This window comes from Myotis daubentonii, chromosome 17 (assembly GCF_963259705.1).
Source record: "Myotis daubentonii chromosome 17, mMyoDau2.1, whole genome shotgun sequence".
NCBI lineage: Eukaryota > Metazoa > Chordata > Mammalia > Chiroptera > Vespertilionidae > Myotis > Myotis daubentonii.
The window spans coordinates 42,309,038-42,331,022 of record NC_081856.1 but is presented as its reverse complement, the minus strand read 5'-3'; the positions used below and the strand labels follow the sequence as shown (position 1 = coordinate 42,331,022).

Below are 21,985 nucleotides of genomic sequence, written 5' to 3'. Positions count from 1 at the left end.
TGTCCTGCCCATACAACAGCCCCTGGCGGCTCCTGAACGCGAGAAATGTGGGGGCTTCGAAGGGAAGTTTCCTGGGCGAGAACCACAGAAAAGACGGTCTCTTCTTCTTCTCTCCATGGTTACAAATGGCAGTGAGGCCTGAAAATCCTGGCCTCATCTCAAAACCAGCCGACGGATGAAGCCAACAAACAGGAGGGAAGAGCCAAAAGCACAGGGGAACTGAGCTAAATTTGCACTATGTCCTCTTCCTCGGCGCTGCCTACGGAGGTGGCAGCCATCACCTACTTGGCACCATGGATGCCCTCAGACCCCTCATGAAACCCAAGATTGTCGAAAAGAGGACCAAGAAGTTCATCCTCATCAGTCAGACCAATATGTCAAAATTACGCGGAACTGGCAGAAACCCAGAGGCATTGACAATAGGGTGCGTAGAAGATCCCAGGGCCAGATCCTGACGCCCAACAGAGTTTCACAAGGCAAAGACCGAGGCCTGGCTAAAACACCACCACCAGGGGGCCCTGCTCCGGGACGTGTCCATGCGAAGTGGTGGAGAAAGCAGTATGCGGGCCCACAGCCTCAGGCTCTCAGGTAAAGGGGCTCCACAGGACAAGTGGCGGGCATACTGGGGGAGGAGGACCAGCACAGTTCCCACCTGCAGCATGTCGAAGGAAACATGGGAACGATACAAGCTGTTTAATCTGAAAAGAACATATGTAGCTACAGGTGACAACGTAATGCTATTAGTACTTGTGTACAAAGAGTTCTATAGGAGGCACTGTGGGCAGATAAGTTAGTAAAACTTGACCAAGATCCTGCTCTCGTGAACTTACAATTAAAGAGACAAATGAAAAACAGGATACCTGCTTATGATTATGGTAGACAATAAGGAAATGGGGCAGGAGTGGGCGGTCAGATAGGGTTAACTACGGGAGCTTTTCTGATCATGCCAGGGGTTCGAGCTTGAATTTTAAAGATTAGTAATATTAGGAGGATGTGGGGAAATGGTACATTATAGAAAGAGGAAAAGGTAAGTATTTAGGAACAGGAGTGGAAATTTTAGTAACATGCTGCTGAGATGGCAGCAGGCGAGGTTCTGGATGGCTCCATCGCCAGATTCGTGACAGAAAAAGAAAACTTACCGTTGGGGATAGAGCCTCAATCTGGAAAACCTGTTTCTCTATACACCCTAGCTTTGACCTTGGACAAGCTGCTTATTCCTCCCTGTGTCAGTCCCCTCATCGTATAAAAAGGGGAGATGCAGTGGGGCTGGGGGAACATAAGGATGAAATGAAATGAGACATGTAATGTGACTTGTATAACTGGGAGGGAGTTAAGCACCAAAGTTATTATCACTTTAAGTCCACAAGCAATTCACCCAAATTAGTTTCAGAGCCATTATAAGGCAAACATATAAACTTGATATAACTATTAAACCACATCTGAAAAAAACCTCTTTGTTTTCTAAACAAATTACAACCCATTTTTTAAAAAACCTTAAAACAGAACAAACAAAAAAGCACACCTTAAATTAAAAGAAAAGCTATGATACACTAAAAATTGGATTGTGATTAAGAGATTATATTTACATTTATTGGTAGTGTCACTAAATTCTGAATGCAGAGAATAAAATACAAAGAAATCAGTACTTAAAAGGAAACATAAAAGTGCAACATATGTACATATATATTTAGCCAATTTGCATATCTGTTTAGATTTACAAACAAATGTAAAGCTAGTTTCACAGCTTTCATTATGAGTATACTTTGATGTCTAGTGTTCTCTGTTCTAAAATCGTTTTTATTGTATTTACATCAAGTAAGGTTTATTTTGTTACCTAACTTAAAAGCAAGACTCTGAAGCAGCCAGATAAATCAGGAATTTTAAAACAGCTCTTAAAGAGAGGAAAGAGACACAAGAAAGGGAGGATAAAGCCTCCTCAATCTTAGATATGTAAATACAAAAAAGCTAATAACAACAAGCAACAAGAATCACAGAAATGCTAATTCTATTCTAAACTAAAAGTTCGAATTCTAGCAACAATTCAATTAGCAGTAGCTTAGAAGTCTTTGTTCTAAAAAGTAGAACCATTAGTTCTTTCATTATAGTTTTCTGACTATACCCAATGAACAATTATCAAGTCTTCATATTCTTTTTTAATAGCCCAAGAACATTTTTTATACATAACAGAATCATTAACAAAAGAGGCCTTCAATCATACTGCAGAATGCTTCAATATAGTTTAGGAGCCAAATTTCAATTTACATAATATTACCATTCATAAAACATTTATGACACCCAGTACAATCGCGTTGAGCTGTTAACTCAGACATACTCCATCCGTTCTTGCCTTCGGAGAATTACTGACATGGCTGAAAATTGTTATGACAATCCTACAGGGCCTCTATAAGGGCTGCCCATAAAATGAAATAAATATGAACTACAATACAATTGTGACAACATGGCAAGCTTATGGAACTGAATTTTCCACTATCATAATAGCACTACAAAATTACAGTGACCATTAAATATCAGTTACTTTCCCCTGCTAACTACTGAACAGAAAAAGTTTTCTTACTATATTTTTGATGAACACTGTCCTTGAAATAAAATCTAGGGGAAATTGAAAAGTAAACAAGTTCACTTGTCACACATATTACAACAAGCAAAGCAGTTTACAAAAACAAACAAACAAACATATAAAAACACAAAATTATCCTAAAAACAAATAAATATAAGATCAAATCAATAATTTTTGAAGAAAATATAGCTCACTTTCAAAAGTTCTATTTGGTGTGTGACTCAACTTGAAAGTACTAAAATAAACCAAACAGGTTCAACAATACTGATTTACTATGTGGGATTTGAAAAAAGCACTTCAAGTTTTAAGCTGAATATTTCATTCTCTCCTCTATTCCAAGACTATAAGAGAGAAAAAATAAACAAAAAAACAAAATAAAACCACCAACCAAAACTAACCATGCAAGGAAACCTTTTTTCTTTTTGAACACGTCATTTCAGTTGGTCCTATATTAGAGTTAGGTTTCTATAGCAAGGACTTCCCTTATCTTTCTTTCTTTAGTCATTTCCATGTTTTTATCACACAAGGCTGTGTGTTCCTAAGAAGTCAGGTTGAGTCACAGGTAGCTTTAGGATGCAGTATACTGACTACAGTATGTAGATAGTTCAAATGAACATGTCATTCTAAAAGGATTACAATATGTAAAAATGCAAAAAGAAAATAATGTACAGACCTCTCACTGCCTTGCACTAAGAGAACAACTTTGAGAAACTGAGAAACACTGACGCTGGGAAACAGGCGTGTGCCCCATCTTCCATGAGCTCCTTTAATGCACCAGTTCTGGCTGGTTTTCCACGAAGGGCAGCACCCCACTCACATAGTAGGCAATACCAAGAGACAGCAGAGCAATGACAAAGATCAAGAGCAAAACCCTCCAGAAGCCCAGATCCTCTACAAACTCCTGCCATGTGGTGTGGAAGCTGGACAGGACGCCTTCACCTTGCTGTAGGTTGGGGTTGAGGAGGGAATGGCTTTCCATGGCGCTGTGAAAGACGCAAAGAGAAAAGAAATAGGCATGAAACAACACATTTCACCCATTTCAAAAACATAAACAACAGAAACCATTATTTAGAAAAGAGCAACTTTACAACACAATTCTACAAGAAGAAAACTGACGTATATACATTTATATCTCACACACTCATGTTCTGATTTATGTATCTGGACAAGCTACCTTGAACTACAATATTATGCTTCCTGGATTTGTATCTAGCAGAGTCAAAGTTAAAAGTCCTTTTCTAACAAAAAGTCCCAAGCAGGAGTCTTGAAGTAGATCAAATGAGTTGTTTCCATCATATACTAAATCACATTTATTTTAAATTTAGAAGAATTCAAAACAAAGATTCATAATTTGAGAATTTGTGTTAATGAAAATAAGCAAAGATGGGCAAATCTAAAAAATCACTTAATAAAGTATGTAAAACTTAAAGTTAAAAGAGGATTATTTAGTTTAATAAGCTGATCAATGAAGGAATTTCTTCTTTTATCTGTAATTCTCTAATAATGGAAGCTTACTTCTCAATCTGTTGTACATTTGAACAAGTCTACTCATTAGGAATTCTTTTCAATAGTTTCCTCCCACTGGTTTTCGTTTTAGTTTGTACAATAATCCTATATAATAAAAGGCTAATATGCAAATCGACCAAACGGCAGAATGACCAGTCGCTATAACACACACTGACCACCAGGGGGCAAACACTCAATGCAGGAGCTGCCCCCTGGTGGTCAGTGCGCTCTCACAGGGGGAACGCCACTCAGCCAGAAGCCCTGAGCCGGGCTCACGGCTGGGAGAGTGCAGCGGCGGTGGCAGGACCCTCTCCCACCTCTGTGGCAGCGCTAAGGATGTCCGACTGACGGCCATCGGTCGAATTTCATGCACCGGGCCTCTAGTACAGAATAAGATTATTTCTCTTCTGCATAATGGCTGAACCTAGCTGAAATAAGGTAAAACAAACACCATAAAAGCATTGACTCTGGCTTTCAGAACTCTATCAAGGAGAAATATGACTGCTATAAACAGAAAACAGTATATCTGACTTCCGTATCTGAAAGCCCGCACTATGATGAGTTCAAAGCTCGAAGGGATTAGCACCCGCAATTACATCACAACACGAAGGCCCAGCAGCAGGCTATCATTTAGATTAAAGCCACAATGACCATAATCATATGTTTCAACTATCTATTGCTTAGAAAAAATCATTACTACCCTCCCTAAACCCTTTCATATTCTTCCAACCACCTGAGTACAAAACAATGCAAACAGCATAAAACGATGTCTTAGAGTCTGGTTCACTATGTAAAATTAGCAGTTTTTTTAAAATGTACAGCTTCATTTTACTTCTTGACACTGTCAACCAGTCCTTCAGCCTTTCCTATGAGAGGCCTTCTCTCATCACGGGAAGCTGACTTCCTACTGAGAAATCCACAATTTCTCATATTAAAAGATGTTTATTCTCTGAATACAAGAAGACATTTTCAGTGGGAATTTACAATACAAAAATTTAGGAAAACTGAAGCAAGTTAAAAATAAGATTAGAACGTTAAGGTTTAAACATGTAAAACCATAAACAGATAAAGAAGGTCAGAAGTTAATTCTGACATAAAATTTACTGACTATACCTGAGCTGACATGCTCTCATCCTCAAAGGTGTTAGATGTCAAATGGGAATTCACTGAGCCTTCTCCAGGAGCTCTCATGCTCTGCCCATCAGAATTTTCTACAGTGACTCTATTCAACGAAATGTTTCTACTGTCTTTGGAATACCCACTTCTAGCATGACGGTGTGTGTGCATGTGAATTTTGGGGTACATTTGTCATCTACACTGTCTTAGTCATCCTGTACCAACAAAAAAAGAAACTAAATTAAACTTAGGATATAGGGGGAATAGGGAAATATTTCTCACCAACTCGATTTATATAGGCCCTTAAGAAATTATGCTTCCTGGCCAGTGTGGCTCAGTGGCTGAGCACTGACCTATGAACCAGGAGGTCCCCGTTCGATTCCCAGTCAGGGCACATGCCCGGGTTGTGGGCTCCATTCAGGAGGTAGCTAATTAATGATTCTCTCTCATCACTGATATTTCTATCTCTCTCTCCCTCTCCCTTCCTCTCTAAACTCAATAAAAATATGTCTTTTTAAAGAAAGAAATTACTCTATGTCTCAAAGCCTGAGGGAAATGGAAAATACTATCGTAAATGCATTCAAACTCTTGGTTTATTTTCTGCTCTAGAAAAGGTAAATTGTTACACAGCTCTGCTATAATGCCATGTGCAAGCCAATTCCTTTAAGCTTTTTCTCACTTTTTAATTAATATACAATTCTGATACCACAAAATTTATCTTTTTAATGTGCACAATTCAGTGGTTTTTAGTATATTCACAAAGTTGTACAACAATCTCCATCTAATTCCAAAACATTTTTATCATTTCTGCAAGAAACTCCATACCCATTTGCAGTCATTACTACCCCCTTCCTGCAGCTCCTGGCAACCACTAATCTACTTTCTTTTCATCAATTCCGGACATTTCATATAAATGGAATCATAAAATACATGGCATTTTGTGACTGACTTTTTTTCATGTAGCATGTTTTCAAAGTTTTCCCATGTCGTAGTTTATATCAGTATTTCATTACTTTTTATGGTGGAATAATATTCCACTGGATGGATAAGAAGACACTTTATCTATCAGTTGATGGAACTTTTGGGTGATTTCCATCTTTTAGCTATTTGAATAATGCTGCTATGAACATTAGTATACAAGTTTTTGTGTGAACATGTCTTCAATTTTCTTCAGTATACACCTAGAAGTGAAATTGCTGGTTCATGTGGTAACACTGTGTAACTTTTTAATGAACTGCTAAACTGTTTTACCTTCCTCCCAGCAATGTCTGAGGGTTCCAATTTCTCCACATCCTCACCAACACTTGTTATTGCCCATCTTTTAGAGTAGAGCCATCCTGCTGGGTATGAAGTGGTATTTCACGGTGGTTTGATTTGCATTTCCCTAATGACTAATGATGTTGCCTTTAAGCTTTTTAATTGAAGCTTAAACCACTGCATTTTTATCATGATGTTGAGGGGCAGAAGTAAGACAGGACAACCAGGTAGAACAAATATTAAAATTCAATTTCTGAAGAACTGGCTTTACACATGATGCAAATAATATAAATTCTCGTACTGAAGTGAAATGGATATGTGAAAGAAGCGGGAATACTGAGCTGCTCAAAAGACTAATTACTTCTTAAGTAATCACAACTGAGGCAAAATGAGTTAAAAATCAATTTCTGATAAAGAGATACCAAGAAACTAGCTATTAACGAAATACACCAAGCAAGATCTCAAAAATATACCTAGCAAAAACAAAAGCACATTCTTGGAAATTTCTCATGGGAAGAAAGCTTGAAGTAATTTACTACTATTTTATAGAAAGATGAAAATAACTTCCAAGTTATTCTGGAAGAACATAATCTGTCACAAGTAATAGATAACAATGTTATTAAATTGCTTATGGCATTCTGACAGATCCAAAGTACACAGGTGAGAGAAAAAGGCCTTGTAAATGCACCTCTGACTTCCTGCTTATTTTATCTACTTGTCAGCTTCCAATGATAACTCATGAGAAACATGCACTATTCTAGAAGTAAAACTCTTTCATCCTTTTGACAGTAATAAATATTTGAAAGTATGTGAACAACACAGTCCTAAGCTTCAGAGTGGAATTAATGGTCCAAATGAATATAATACCAGCCTCACCCGAAGAGGGAGGAAAGCTATCATGTGGACAAAGGAATTGCAGGGTGAACTATGAAAAATAGAGAGGATTTCATGTAGAACTCAAAGAAACAATGGCCCTGATGGTCTAGGGTGGTATATATAATCCTAAATCCACATCTGATCACTCAGCTACTGGGTCAACACCTGATGAGAGCCCTTGAAATATATTCCACTGAGCATTGTGGGGGGAGACTATTATAAGCCCGTGGTCCTTCTTACCTGGTAAAATCTAGAAGGCTTACAGTCCACGGTGGCCAATGAAACTACATGCTAGCACAACGTCTGGCTCACTGATTATCTGTTGAGCCAGTGAGGCCAGGAGAGAAAATGGTTTGTCACCTTTCAGCACCCCCTGAACTGTGCTCTGAACTGCTTATAGATGAGAAATTAAGAGAGACTTACGACCCAGTCAGTCACTGTCTTAGCTTCCATTACTCACAGGAGCCCAAATTTTATTTGTTCCAACTCATGGAAAAGTCACTTTCACTTTCACAATCACATTACTGAATTGTGTACATGTTAAATTTTGTCTCCTTTCTCTCCTCTTGTTTTACTTTTCCTCAACACTCCACTTCCCTACCCTTGAACTACCTTTGGTCTTTTCTAATTGTCCAAGTTCTTAGCCTTACTTACCCTTCTCTCCCTTTCTGACATTCCACTCCTTTTGTGACTGTGCTAAAACCCTGAAACTCCAGTGGCTTCCCTCACCTTCGGCTCTAACCACCTCTGCTCCCTGGCACTGCTGCCGCAGCGGTTCCCCTGCACTGAACAGTGTGAGCATGGGCACATGGCGCTTCCTGTTAACAGCTTCTCAACTGAATCGGGAGCCACAAGGACCCACATAGAATTCAAAGGAAGTATCAAAGCCTGTACTTGAAAGCAAATAAACAGAAAGCTCCAAAGTTATCATAAAAGACCCAGGGACTTAAAATGACTTGTCCATTAAAAAATTGTGTCTTAAGTACCTTTCACTCTCAGCTGTCTGCATGGTCTCCAGTTTTGAGTGGGTTCCTCTGTTAAATCCTTTTACCTCCTGTTCTTCCAAAGATTCCAGCAATCGGATAACATCTTTATTCACTCCCCTGCGCTTTGCCAGAACTAAGGGTGTAGCACCTTGATGATTGCTAAAAAAAGGTGGAAAAAAAAATAAAGAGGTCATTACAGTAATTGTATCACATTGCTAGTACCTATTTGTGTAGGTAGTGAAGAAAGAACAAGCCCAATTAAGTCAAAATTAAAACCCAGAGCAGAACCAATGATCAAGCTGAAACCTGAATTTTGAGTTAGGGAAAAAGGAAAAAGGAAGTATAGGCAAAAGAATGAATAAATGAGAATAAATAAAAGAAAAAGAGGGCATCCTCCCAGAAATTGATTGGAAAATCTAATTCTAGGTTCATTTTCATTTGACATTTACATTTTATGGGAAGGATGTTTATATTTTTTAAAGTCTAAAAATTAGCCTGGCAGGCATGGCTCAGTGGTTGAGCGTCGACCTATGCCCAGGTCGAGGGCTCAATCCCCACTGTGGGGCATGCAGGATCAATGATTCTCTGTCATCATTGATGTTTTTATCTCTCTCCCCCTCTCTCTTCCTCTCTGAAATCAATATATATATATATATATATAGATAGATAGATAGATAGATAGATAGATAGATAGATAGATAGATAGATATATAGATATAGATATAGATATTTAAGTCTAAGAATTAAAAAAAAAATCCCAAAAGCAACCAAAATAAACTTCTTTGGTTTACCAAGCTATTTAACACTAACAACAGGAAGAGCCTGAATAACTGAATCCTGTAGTCAATTCCCACCACATACTGTCTTCATAGAAGCAGAACCACTTACTGTCTTATTCATATTTAGGGACATTAAAGCACCAATAAATTAGGGCAACATGTAACTGTGGTTTAAAGGCCAAGCTCAGCTTTAAAGGTGGCCTGACATCTTTCCCATGAAAGAAAATATCTCTAAAACAAATAAAGAGAACCACTTCTTCAAATGGTTCCGTATAAAAAGGACTCTGAGCCTCACAGAGATTATGAAGCTGGCATAGAATATTATAGGATAGAAGGCAAACAAGTTTTGGAATCAGGTGGAACTAGGTTCAAATTCTAGCTATGTGACCTTTGTCAAGTCATTTAACCTTTCTTGTCACAACTATTTTATCTGTCAAATGAAGATAATACCTACTACAAGAGCTATTCATTTTGAGCTAATATAAGTAAACAGAGTGCCCAGCCCATAAGATTTTCAACAAATTTTAGTTCTTCTTCTTCTCATCTTACAATAGACAATTAATAGCAGAACCTAGCCACTATTTTCCTAGAAGAACGCATACTGCTTCAGCATAAATATAAAAGCCAACCCCTTGTTCTCTCATTCCCCTAACAAGACTCCATTGTTCTCAATGCCCTTCTGAATGTATCCCTACAGTTGATCAATGAGGAAACAAAATCAACAGACTCCGAGATTAGCCCACTGGGAGGAGATTAATGGGAAGAAATGACTTGACTTCAAAAACCACAGAGAACTTACCAAATATCAATTTTGAGTCCATTGGAAACTAAGAATTGAATAGTATCCACATGACCACAGAGATGAAGAGCTGTGTTCCCTTGATAATCTGTGGCCAGAAGATCAGCACCAAATTTATGCAACAACTGGCAGATGTCTACGTTCCCGCGGGCTGCAGCAAGGTGAAGGCCTGTTCTGCCCCTGCTGTCACGGATGTTGGGGTCAAAGCCACTTTCCAGAAGCCGCTTGGAATAGTTAAAGTCCCCGTCGATGCAGGCTTGCAGCAAGGGCACGTTAGTCTGAGAAGAATCATTTACAAAAACGTAGGACATCGTTCTGATGTGGTGGATGCCTGTAATGAAATATGGTAAGACTCAGTGAAGCCAAACTAAATCAAGACAATGAAGTCATTTAGAAAAGCGCGTTTTGTTATCCTTCTTAGCCTCCTGCCTTCAATGAATTACCTCTCCAAACAGAAACTGCAACCAAGTTATCAATTACCTTTTATTTTCCATTAAAATGTCTTATTTCCTTCATATCTGTTGGGTCAAATTTGCAATTAAATTACTATAATGCTTTATTTTGCTTTTCACCATGTAAAAAAGATTAAGCTATTTTTAAAGTTAAGCAAGATATAACTGCTTAGATTTAAGTTTAAAAAACAAAGATACATGTAGGAAGATGCATTTAGAAAATAAAGATACACATCCTTAGACTTCACACACACACATATGCATGTACTCGCTCCTCATATTCTTACTTAAAACAAAGTAATTCCATATATTTGCTTCTTATTGTATTTGAGATATTCTATATGGTAAACAGAACTACCTGCTCAAAAGTTAATCAGCATTAAAAAACAAACAAACAGCAAAATCAATACCCAATAAGTTCCTGCTAATTGTTGTTTATAGTACAAACTTCAAATTTTAATAGAAAGAGAAAAGCTAAAGAAAGCAACAAACTCAACTTAAAAATTGGAAATATCATAAATTATTTCAGATTGTCCATCTTTTTTACAGTTTTCAACCTTTTCTCCTCTGTTCTATGGTTATCTAAATATCTGATTTTATCCCTGGCCGGTGTGGTTCAGTTGGTTGGGCGCTGTCCTATGCACTGAAAGGTTGCTGGCTCCATTCCTGGTCAGGGAATTTGCCCAGGTTTGGGGCTCAATCCCCAGTAAGGGGTGTGCAGTAAGCAGCTGGTCAATGTTTTGCTCTCACATCGATGTTTCTTTCTCTCCCCCTTTCTCTCTAAATTTTTTTTAAAAACCCTAGCTGGTATGGCTCAGTGGATAGAGCATCAGCCAGTGACTGAAGGGTCCTGGGTTCAATTCCAGTCAAGGATATATCTCTGGATTGCAGGCTCCATCCCCAACAGGGGGCATGCAGGAGGCAGCCAATCAGTGATTCTCTCTCAACACTGATGTTTCTATCTCTCTCCCTCTCTAAAATCAATAAATATATATATATATAAAAAATAAAAATTTAAGAAAAGATTTAATTAATTAATTAATTAATTAATATTTGACTTTACCAAACTCCCATTGTCTGAAGACTGAGAGATGAGGAAAACCAGGTCTGTCCAGGAATAGAGAGGTGGGAAAAGGCAGCAATCCCACCTGTGTCCTCTCTAATATTTCATCCACCTGAGTAGTGCAGCTTCACCAGTCAGTTTGTCCACATCTCTTTCATTAATACTTCCCTCCCTCAGTGGTCTCTCTCTCTCTCTCTCTCTCTCTCTCTCTCTCTCTCTCTCTCTCTCTCTCTCTCTCTCTCTCTTTTTCAGTGTCTCTCTTAGCCCCCTCTTGGTTCATGTAAGAATAAGTTAAAGCCTGACTAATCTTTACTAAGAAACTGAAGAGAAAACAAACCAAAACAAGAAAACAAACCAAAACAGGAAAACCAAAGAGATGCCTCCCACTCTCAGATGACTGACGCTTAGTCAGAGATGAGCTTGGCTTGTGACTTATCAGCCAAAGTCTTTCCTTCTGGAACACGGATGGAGCTGGATGCAAGACCAATCTATTCTTGTGCCTAACCTCCAACCTGCAGGCCTCAGGAGAGCATGGCTGTGGTGTGATGAGATTCTTGGCTCCTACACCTTTTAGCCGGGGCTCCCAGCAGAGCACTGTCCCTCTAGTCCTGGGCTTCCTTACACGGGAGCTCTGCTGCTGCAAAGGGAAAACATTAACAGATACTCACGGCCTGTGCTGAGCCAGGCACTGCCCTAGAGCTTCTTACTGAATTTTATTTAATGTTCCAACAGCTCCATGAAGGTTTATTGTACCTAAATTTTAGTAAAGACTCATTGAAGGATGTTAAGCCAAGAAAATGGCATGGTCATTATATTAGTCTTTCAGAAAGATTACTTAGTTGGCAATATGGAAAGCTTAGATTGGAGTGGGTCAAATTGGAGACAGGGAAATCAATCAATAGATCGTTGCAGAAATCCAGGCGAGAAATGATGAGAACCTGATCTAAAGGAGTGGCCGAGAGAAGGGGGAATACTGGAGAGGAATATGTAAGATAAAATTAGCACAATTTAATGACCCATTGGATATAAAAAGTGAGAAGTTGTTAAAGATAATTCTAAATAAGGGGGAAACCTGCTTATGATTAAGAATTATAGAGATCAAGATAAAGTAAACTTCATATTATGACATTATATAATGCTTTTAAAAGAACTAACCCAATGAGAAGAAATTACTCAATAAAATTGTCAAGAATCTTCTTTTGAGGATAATCTCCCTATTTCCCCTGTAGCATTCATTGGATTGGATCATTAAAAAAGACAAATCCATCACAAACTTTTAAAAAAATAAAATACAACCTAAGTGCTTTTCAAGATGTAATGTGTTTTGGTTAAATTATGTATGAATAGATGCTGAAAAACAATTCACTCAGTGTTTTTTGTTAGAATTCTTGTGGTTTGCAGACTGGGATTCTTTTGAGTGTTGGCTCAGTTAATAAAAGAAAGAAAAGCCTTTCTGGTTTATTTTTTTAAGAAAGAATAAGAGCGATGTATCTTGTGAGTTCCTTTGTGCCCTTGAGAAACTGCTAGCCTTACCCCAAGTTTAATAAGCTCAGCGATAGATAACATTTCTCATTTTGATCACAGAACTGACTCTGTCTTAAAGCGAGGCCACCACAGAAAATACTCATGTAAGCCTTACGATGAGATCTTCTTCAGTGGCCACCTGGCAGTTCTCTGAATTCCTAAGAAGGTTCAACAGGATATCCAGAAGTGTACTGGCGAGGATCTACAGTAAATAGAAAATCCAGTTATAACAAAGGTATAGTGTGAAAAAGACCTTGCTGTTCTCTTAAACACAGACCAGCTAGTGCGGCCTGTAGGTGTGGCCCCAGAAAATCTATGGGTGAGGCATCAACTTAGGAGGCTAGTAAAGTAACTGACGAGTAATAAAGTAGTGAAAAGGAAGAACAAACGGGCTGAATAAAGGGCTTCGTTGCCCACAAATAAGAAAAAATGTCAGGCGTTCTGAATTCTGGTGACTTAGAGTAAATTCTGGGAGCGCAGTTTTTTCTCTGCGGATGACACATAATTTGATTCTTTTTGTTTTATCTTTCTGACATTTTTTTCTTATTTGTGGGCAACAGAGCCACTTTATTAATGATGGCTAGATCTCCTCCGATTGTCTTCCCTCTTCTTTTCAGTGCGAAAGAAAACCTGGCTCAAGTCTATCTGCGGCCTTTCCCACGCGGCTGACCCGGCTCCTGAACTGCGTGCGGTGCTGCTCCACCTTCACGCTTTCGCTGGCACCAGTCACACTGAGAGATACTTCGAGAGAACCGTCTGTCCCACTGTGCTCTTATTCTTGAGGGACTGTGGCTGAGGGGGCTATGGACAGGCAGTGTGGCCCATAAAAAAAAAATCAACATAAATTTGTTAAGCAAACATTTACTGTGTGCCTGAAATGTGCCAGTGCCATGCTGAGTGGTGGGGTTTGAAGTCCAAATCCCAAATGCACAGCTCTGGCTGAAATCCAGGTTAACCTTTCACTGGTCATTCATGTTGGCGGTTATCAAATCCTTTTAAATAAACGTGTACAGAGAAATAATTAGTGGTACTTTATGAAGCTCCATGTACAATATGTAAGTCAGGTTGTATCTTAAGGGCCATGAGTGCTAGGTTGGAAGTGAAGACCAGGGCTGACAAACTATAGGTGAGGACCAGTCCCACAATAGTGTCAACAAATAACATGACGACTGAGAAGACACACAACATCTGCCCTCCTCAACTGTTTCCTAGTTCTCTGCGATTCTATAGTACAGCTTAGACAAGCTTCCTATCACAGAGCCACTTCATCGATTTCCTTAAACAAATACTCTGATTCACAAAGCCTGGTATTTTCCTTCCTTGTCCTGAGCCCGGGAGCGAAGTCTCTATGACTGAAGCCTCTCGCTAACACATAATCTGGCTGTAATTTTCCATGTTAAAATGGTGCAGGGTGGGTTACACTGAAGATAGCAGGGTGTCACATTATGAAAAGAACAAGTTTTGCTTCTTGTCTGGAGATAGAATTATAGATTATAAAGTCATCCCTGCCCATGATCTCAATGTTCCCTTAAATCCACAGGAAGACATTACTTTACTGCCATTTTCTTTTGATCTGACACGGCCCCATAAGAAAATAAACTTGAGCAAATTACAGATTTATGTATGTCAAACAATATTATACAAATACATTAGATCTAATTCCTAGAAACCTGCCAAGAAAATGTCTATGACCCCAATTAGATCTTAACCACTAGAAATCTATTCAGAGGTTCCTCAAGAAGTTATGGAAGTGGATAAAATCAGGAAGATTGTCTTAGAAGGGCCAAGGAAATACTAAATTATCATAGATCATATGGCTAGAATTCCAATTTTTAACCTTTGAGTTATCTAACCAAAATAAAGACACAATATGTGAGTATTTATTTTAAATTCTTAATGTAAAAAAAAAGAAAAAGGTAGGCTTCTTTCTGAAAGCATGGTTCTAAGTAAATTTAAAAAGGAATTGAGAATCTGTCCTTTCAGGATATGCCAGTACTATGAAGAACATTTGAAGAAGGAAGTGTATAAGTAGAATCTTCTAAATTTTACTTCCAAGGCTCAAAAAGAATTACTAGCTGTTCAATAGGAGTAATTTTTAGATAGAGCTGGATCCACCATGACAGATACATGTTTACCTTATTTCTACATTTGTGGAGAATTCACATTTTGTCTTAGTTCCAATAGTTTAATCTAACTTAACTGGGTCTAGAATTCTTAACTTTATGCAGTAAAGGTGAGGTTAATGTGAAATGTGTGAATTACAGAATGCTACTTTAAGGAAGGCCAGTTCATTATTTTTAAGTTCATATAATAATTAGAAGTAGGCTAATCACATATTACTTAGTAGAGGTTCTTAGAAATCGAAGCTTAATAAAAAGGGAAAAAAGGATTGTTTGTATATCTGCTATTACTATGCAAACAACTATTTAGCAACATCTGAGATACATAATATTTAACATTTATTAAATTACTATACTCCAGGCACTATTTAAGTGTTTTTTCTTGTAATCACTGGTATAATCCTCATAAAAATTCTGTAAGTACTATCATTATCCTCATTTTATGAGTAAAAAAATTAAGTCACTAAGTTTGTTTTTTATAAGATTTTTTAATATAATAAATCATTTTAACAAACCTTTCTATCAAAGATTACATAAAGGGAAACATTAGTTCTAGTCCACAAATTCTGAATTAACTCCTTACAATTATTTTATTGAAAATAAACTTCTTTTTAAACTGTGGAAAACAATATCGGGAAATGTTTCTTATTTTACAGGAAACATCAGTTCAGCTCATATATTCTGAATCAACTCCTTGCAATCATCTCACATAAATAAAATTTAAAAGTATGAAAAAACAACAATAAAATATTTGGAAATGTTTCCTACTTTACAAGAAGTGACTAAATTCCTGGACTCATTATTTTCAAGTCTTTCTTGTTCAATGAAGTAGTGTGAAAACACCTAAAATTTTCTTTCTCCATCAGGAAATTTAAAAAAATCAAAAAAGGATTTCTGATATGCATTTCCTGCAATATTTGTATTACTTTATTTGTTTGCATTATTAAAATTTAGTTACAATCCAAATTTTAGAAAGATATTGGCTTAAAATAAATCAAAATTAAATTTTCACAAAGGGGATATTGGTCATCTTGGATATTTTATTTCACTCTAATACCTTTCAGTATTTTCCAAAATCCTTACTGTGTAATTTTACCATGTTTAAAATTCTTAGGAAGAGACTTCTCCCATTGAAAGTTTCCGGTTTATAACTTGTAATCCTATATAATAAAAGGGTAATATGCAAATTGACCCTAACAGCAGAATGACCGGGAACGACAGATTGCTATTATGTGCACTGACCATCAGGGGGCAGACGATCAATGCAGGAGCTGCCCCCTGGTGGTCAGTGTGCTCCCACAGCGGGAGCTCCACTCAGCCACAAGCCAGGCTGATGGCTGTGAGTGCAGTGGCGGTGGTGGGATGTCCGACTGTGGCTTAGGCAGACATCCCCTGAGGGCCCCCTGGCTGCCAGAGGGATGTCTGACTGCCAGCTTAGGCCCGATCCCCAGGAGATCGGGCCTAAGCCAGTAGGTGGACATCCCCCAAGAGGTCCTGGACTGTGAGAGAGCGCAGGCTGGGTTGAGGGACCCCCCCCGGAGTGCACAAATTTTAGTGCACTGGGCCTCTAGTTATATAATAAAGACATTAAATTAAGCAATGGGAGGTCAATCTGCAGCCTTTTATGCACATATAGTGCTTCTGTAAAAACTTACTTGATTTTTTTTTAAGAAAATACATTTTTTTCCCTACAGCAACACTTTATTTACATGGCCTAATGGTGCCACCTTGTGGTCTACCTGGACTTCAAGTGCAGCTTGAGCATCTAGTATAGGTATAAAGCAAGAAGAATGCCACTAAAGTTTCTCTTTAATTTTAGTTACTTATCATTATAATCCTCACTAATTCTGAATTTGTGAAAATTTAGAGTTGGGATGAAGTTAAATCTTCCTTTAAAAAAGTTTACCAAACAAATTAATGCCATAAATATGATTCCAGGCCTATTCCGAAACCTAAACCTCACTGACTACAAAAATGGCATTCTTGATTTGTTTATTTGGTGTTATTTAAAAATATAGGAATTACAACTTTTGCAAATAATTCCTTATTTTCTAAACAGTCCACAAAATTTAAACCATGCTTCACCTAAAATAATTTGAAGGCACACAGGATTGTGCTCTTAGGAGAAACTTAAATATTTCCATGAAAATTCAGAGGGGAATGGTCATTTAGGATCTTCTAAACCAATCTCCTTATTTTGCAGATAAGAATACCAAGAACCAGAAAGGCTGTAATTTTTTTTTTTTTATCCTCGCTGGAGAATATGTTTATTGATCTTTAGAGAGAGAGGAAGGGGGCAGGGGGGGTAGGAGGGTAGGGAGAAACATGATGTGAGAGACACATTGGTTGGTTGCCTCGGGCAAACGACACCAACCTGGCTGGGGATTGAACCTGCAACCCATGTATGTGCCCCTGAGGGGGAATGAAACCTGACTGAGACCCTTCAGCACATGGCCAGTGCTCCAATCACTGAGCCACACCAGCCAGGGTGCAGAGAGACATTTCCATGAAAGAGGCAGTACCATTTGGCGATAGGAAAGGCTGGCTGAGATTAGGACTAAAAATGCCACCAAAGTTAAAATGCCTAGATGACGTGTTCTAACAATGTCACGCTCAGGACTTAAAATATTATATAGGTTCCAGGTGTACAACATTCTTAATTTAACACCTGTATACTCCAAAAGTAATCGCCCCTGGCCCTGGCTGCTGTGGCTCCATGGCTGAGTGTCGACCTATGAACCAGGAGGTCACAGTTCCATTCCGTCAGGGCACGTGCCCGGGTTGTGGGCTCGAGCCCCAGTGCGGGGCATGCAGGAGGCAGGCAATCAATGATTCACTCTCATCATTGATGTTTCTATCTCTCTCCTTCTCCCTTCCTCTCTGAAATCAATATACACATTGTATATGTATATGTATATGTATATGTATATGTGTATGTGTATGTGTATGTGTATGTATATGTATATATGTACCAGTGTGCATGTGTGTATGTGTGTATATATATATATATATACGCACACCGAGTGGCCAAATTATTATGACCACCCCATCAGTACTTCGTGGGCCACCTTTTGCCATCAATACTGCAGCGACTCTTCTTGGCACTGACTCCACGAGATGTTGAAAGGTGATGTGAGGACTCTGACACCATGCCTGATGAACAGCACTGTCCAGTTCTGTGAGATTTGATGGTTGTGGAACCCGCTGCCTGATGGCTCTTTTAACTTCCTCCCACAAATGCTCAATTGGACTGAGATCCGGTGATTGTGGGGGCCACCTAAGCAAGGTAAAGTCTCCCTCATGTTCTTCTTCTTTTTTTTTAATTGCTTAAAGTATTACAAAGAGTATTACATATGTCTCCTTTTTTTTCCCCGCCCTTGACAATCCCCTGGCCTCCCTCATGTTCTTGAAGCCACTCCTGCACAATACGAGCACCGCATTGTCTTGTCGGAAGAAGCCATCTCCATTGGGATACGCCATCAGCATGACAGGATGAACCTGATCAGCAACGATACTTAGGTATGTCGTGCAATTCAGACGTTTGTAATGATCTGGCCCTCTGGCAACTTCAGCGCGAAATTATAGCTAATTTGCCTACAAAGGTCGGGTGGTCATAATAATCTGGCCACTCAGCGCATACAGTATATATATATGTGTGTGTGTGTGTGTATGGAGAGAGAGAGAGAGAGAGAGAGAGAGAGAGAGAGAGAGAGAATAGATATAACTTGTCGGAGGCAGAGCACTGTGTTGGAGAATCTGGGGGGTAAGCAACCTCTTTCTCGGCATCGATGTCAATTACGGGGCACACGCTGTTTTGTTTTGTTTTTTCTAACCCGGCACCGGGGCGGGGGCCATGCCGGGCATCCACCCCCATCCCAGCGGCTTCTGACTTCGGGCTCCTCGCGACCGGCCGCCCGGGTCCCGCCGGCGCTGACGCGGCTAACGCGCTCGCGGGGCCGGGGCCCAGGCCCAGGCCGGCTCCCTCCCGGACCCCGCGCCTCCGCGGCCGCGAACGCAGGCCGGCTCCCTCCGGACCGCCACAGCCTCCCCGCAAACGCAACCAGGACGCACGGTCCCCGCGGCCTCCCCGGCCCTGACAGCCGCTCGGTCCCCCCAGCCCCCCTCCGCCCGCCCGCCCGCGAGGACCGGTCCGATTCCCTGCGGCCGCCGCGTAGGTGCGCGAAGCCCGGGCGGCCTCGCCCCTCGGGCCCCGCGGCCAGGCCCAGCGCCGCCTCTCTCCGGTGCTTCGGGGCCGGCAGGGCAGGTGTCAGTGGCCTCCGCCCTGGGCGACCCAGGGCCCCCTCCCCGGTACCTTGGGATCGGCGAGCAGAGGTGACAGCGGCGGCACCTCCCGGCGGCGAGGGTGACGGCGGGCGGAGGTGAGAGGCGGCCACCGAGACCAGCGGAGCCCGTCGGGGCAGAGCGGCCTCACGCGGCGGCGGCCGCGCGCCCCCTGGCGGCGGACGGCGCGCACGGCGGCCCTCAATCGGAAACTCAGTCTCCTCTGAATATTAAGCAAAGTACCTCAACTGCGGCCTGGGAGAAGGGGAAGGCAACCTACAAAATGTTTGCTCCGATCTGAGCCCGGGAGCATTTTGCAACTTTCACGCGCTTTTCTAAATATACATCCCACCGGCTCAGCTGAATGAAGGCTTCCCAGGCAAGGACAGTTGTATGAAGATCTATAGGCGTCAATTAACAATCGCTGGCCGCTAGGTAAGCCTTCCCTATAACCCAAATAGGTATATTAGTAATAGCAACGAATGGCGGAGTGCTCTAACTCTAAAATAGGACCTTGAGTTTTTATTTTTTTCAAAAACGGTTTAAATATTTACATCCCATTTTTTTTAGGATTTCCAGACTCAGTGCAACATACAGGTGTACGGCCAAAACTAAAAGTGGGGGTCCTGGGGGGTGGGAGTTCATTTACTGAAAATAAATGCACAGTGGCCATCCCTCCCCTGAATTCTGGCATACTTGCCCACCCATGCCACCCTCATGCCCACCCATTCAAGGGCTGTTATTCAGTCTCACAGTGTGTTCTTGAAAATGTCATGTAACTCTTTAGGATTATTGTCAAATTTGAGAAAACCTCTATCAAATTTCTTTCATGTAAGAATTATAAGATTTCAGGGCATTCCACATCTTCTTGTGGAGTGAGCGACTAATCACAAATATTCTTCTTTTAGTTGATGACATGTTTAAATCAACTTGTCATGGACATCCTTGCGGTGGTGTGTTAAGTTTATATTTTCATTGATGCCTGTTCATTATGTCAGATCAGCTAAGAATTTCAACCTTTTCCCAAAGCGTTCAAACAATTCACTCTTCTTCATTAATTGGTCTATTAAACAATCTGAGAGTCTATTCACTGCTTCTGTTTAAATGTATCTCTCCTGTCCTTCATGAAGTACTGTTTTTGTTTGATCTGAAAAATGTAGGGACTATGCAGGCAGCTCTTTTCTTTGATGAGATGAAGGGAATGAATTGCACGCTACACATATTTTGTGACTCCCTCATATCACCACACCTGGGGACGTGAGCGCGATGGGCGTGAGGAGTATTTACGGAAGCCACTCCCACACCCCAGCAATAAGTTAGCACCTCGTGGAAGTGACCGTGAACCACAGAATCTTATCCCACTAACCGCAAACCAAAGTATCCCCAGCTGCACGTATGCTTAGCCAGAGCCCCAGAATGTCCGCAGGTCCTCCACGCTGCTCAACCAAAGGAGAGAGAGTCTTTGAGATGCCTGAGAGAAGAGACAGCCACCTTCACCAATTGCAGTAAAAACATTTTAATTTTGCAATTTCATTGGACCCTGTGAACAAACTCCCAGAGTCCCTTCCAGGCTCTTGGAAGGGACTTGCCTAAGGAAGGCTGTCTCAGTTCCCTCCTGTCACTGTAACAAACGACCACAACCTTAAAGACTGAAACACCACCAATTAATTCTCTTACGGTTCAGGAGGTCAGAAGTCCAACGGAGTCTCACGGGGGTGGAACCTGGAAGCTCTAAGGGGAATCCATTGCCTTGCCTCCTCCAGCTGCAGCGGTTCTCAACCTGTGGGTCGCGACCCCTTTGGCGGTCGAAGGACCCTTTCACAGGGGTCGCCTGAGACCATCCTGCAGATCAGATATTTACATGACGATTCATCACAGTAGCAACATGACAGTTATGAAGTAGCCACGAAAATAATTTTATGGTTGGGTCACCACATGAGGAACTGTATTTAAAGGGCCAGAAGGTTGAGAACCACAGAGGCTGCCCACACCCCTTGGCACAAGACGCCTTCCTCCGTCTTCAAAACCAGCAGCATAGCACTTTCTGACCTCTGCTTCTGTCCTCGCATCTTCTCTCCTTTGGACCCTCCTGCTTCCTTATAAGTACCCTTGGATTATATCGGACACACCTGGATAATCCAGACTATTATCTCCATCTCAAGGTCTTTAACTTCATCACATCTGCAAGGTCCTTTTTATTGTGCAAGATCACACAGTCACTGGCTCTGGGGGATCAGGGCATGGACATCTTGGAGGGGACGTTACTCAGCCCACCACAAGGACCCTGAAGCTTAAACTCCGTTCCCTGCAGTAAATCTGCCCCTTCCTCCTCCTTACCGAAATCGAGTTGGTGCTGAGTTCTGATTGTGAGGGTTCCAGTGGGAGGGAATACCTGTGATTACAACTGAGACGAGTGCTACGGAGGAAAAGAGAAGAGATGCTATGAAGGAAAAGAATATTCCAAAATAGGGGACTTCGTCTAAATGGAAGGGCAGCAATGTCTTTGAGTGAGGAATACCAGTACATCTGAGATGGCAAAGGATGAGGAGTGAATTATGCCATGGACAAGGGTGATGTTCCAGACCGAGGGGGCAATCTGTGTGGCCTGGGAAATGGCCATGTCAGGAGGTCAGTGCAGCCAAGCTGGA

The 21,985-nt window shown here is 40.7% G+C and overlaps 1 protein-coding gene across 2 annotated transcripts; it reads right to left on the bottom strand.

Annotated features, from left to right (window-relative positions):
* Positions 1–1,557: 1,557 nt before the first annotated feature.
* ANKRD46 (ankyrin repeat domain 46) lies at positions 1,558–19,521 on the bottom strand. Of its 2 annotated transcripts, XM_059672092.1 has the most exons (5): positions 19,369–19,485; positions 13,076–13,138; positions 9,898–10,228; positions 8,320–8,478; positions 1,558–3,561 (listed from the first exon to the last, which is right to left on the bottom strand). In XM_059672092.1, the coding sequence occupies exons 3-5, from the start codon at positions 10,206–10,208 to the stop codon at positions 3,345–3,347; spliced, it is 687 nt and encodes a 228-aa protein (XP_059528075.1). In that variant the 5' UTR covers positions 10,209–10,228; positions 13,076–13,138; positions 19,369–19,485; the 3' UTR covers positions 1,558–3,344. The 2 variants fall into 2 exon arrangements, with proteins under 2 accessions (XP_059528075.1, XP_059528074.1); XM_059672091.1 differs by lacking the exon at positions 13,076–13,138 and having other exon boundaries at positions 19,369–19,521.
* Between the last annotated feature and the right edge of the window lie 2,464 nt (positions 19,522–21,985).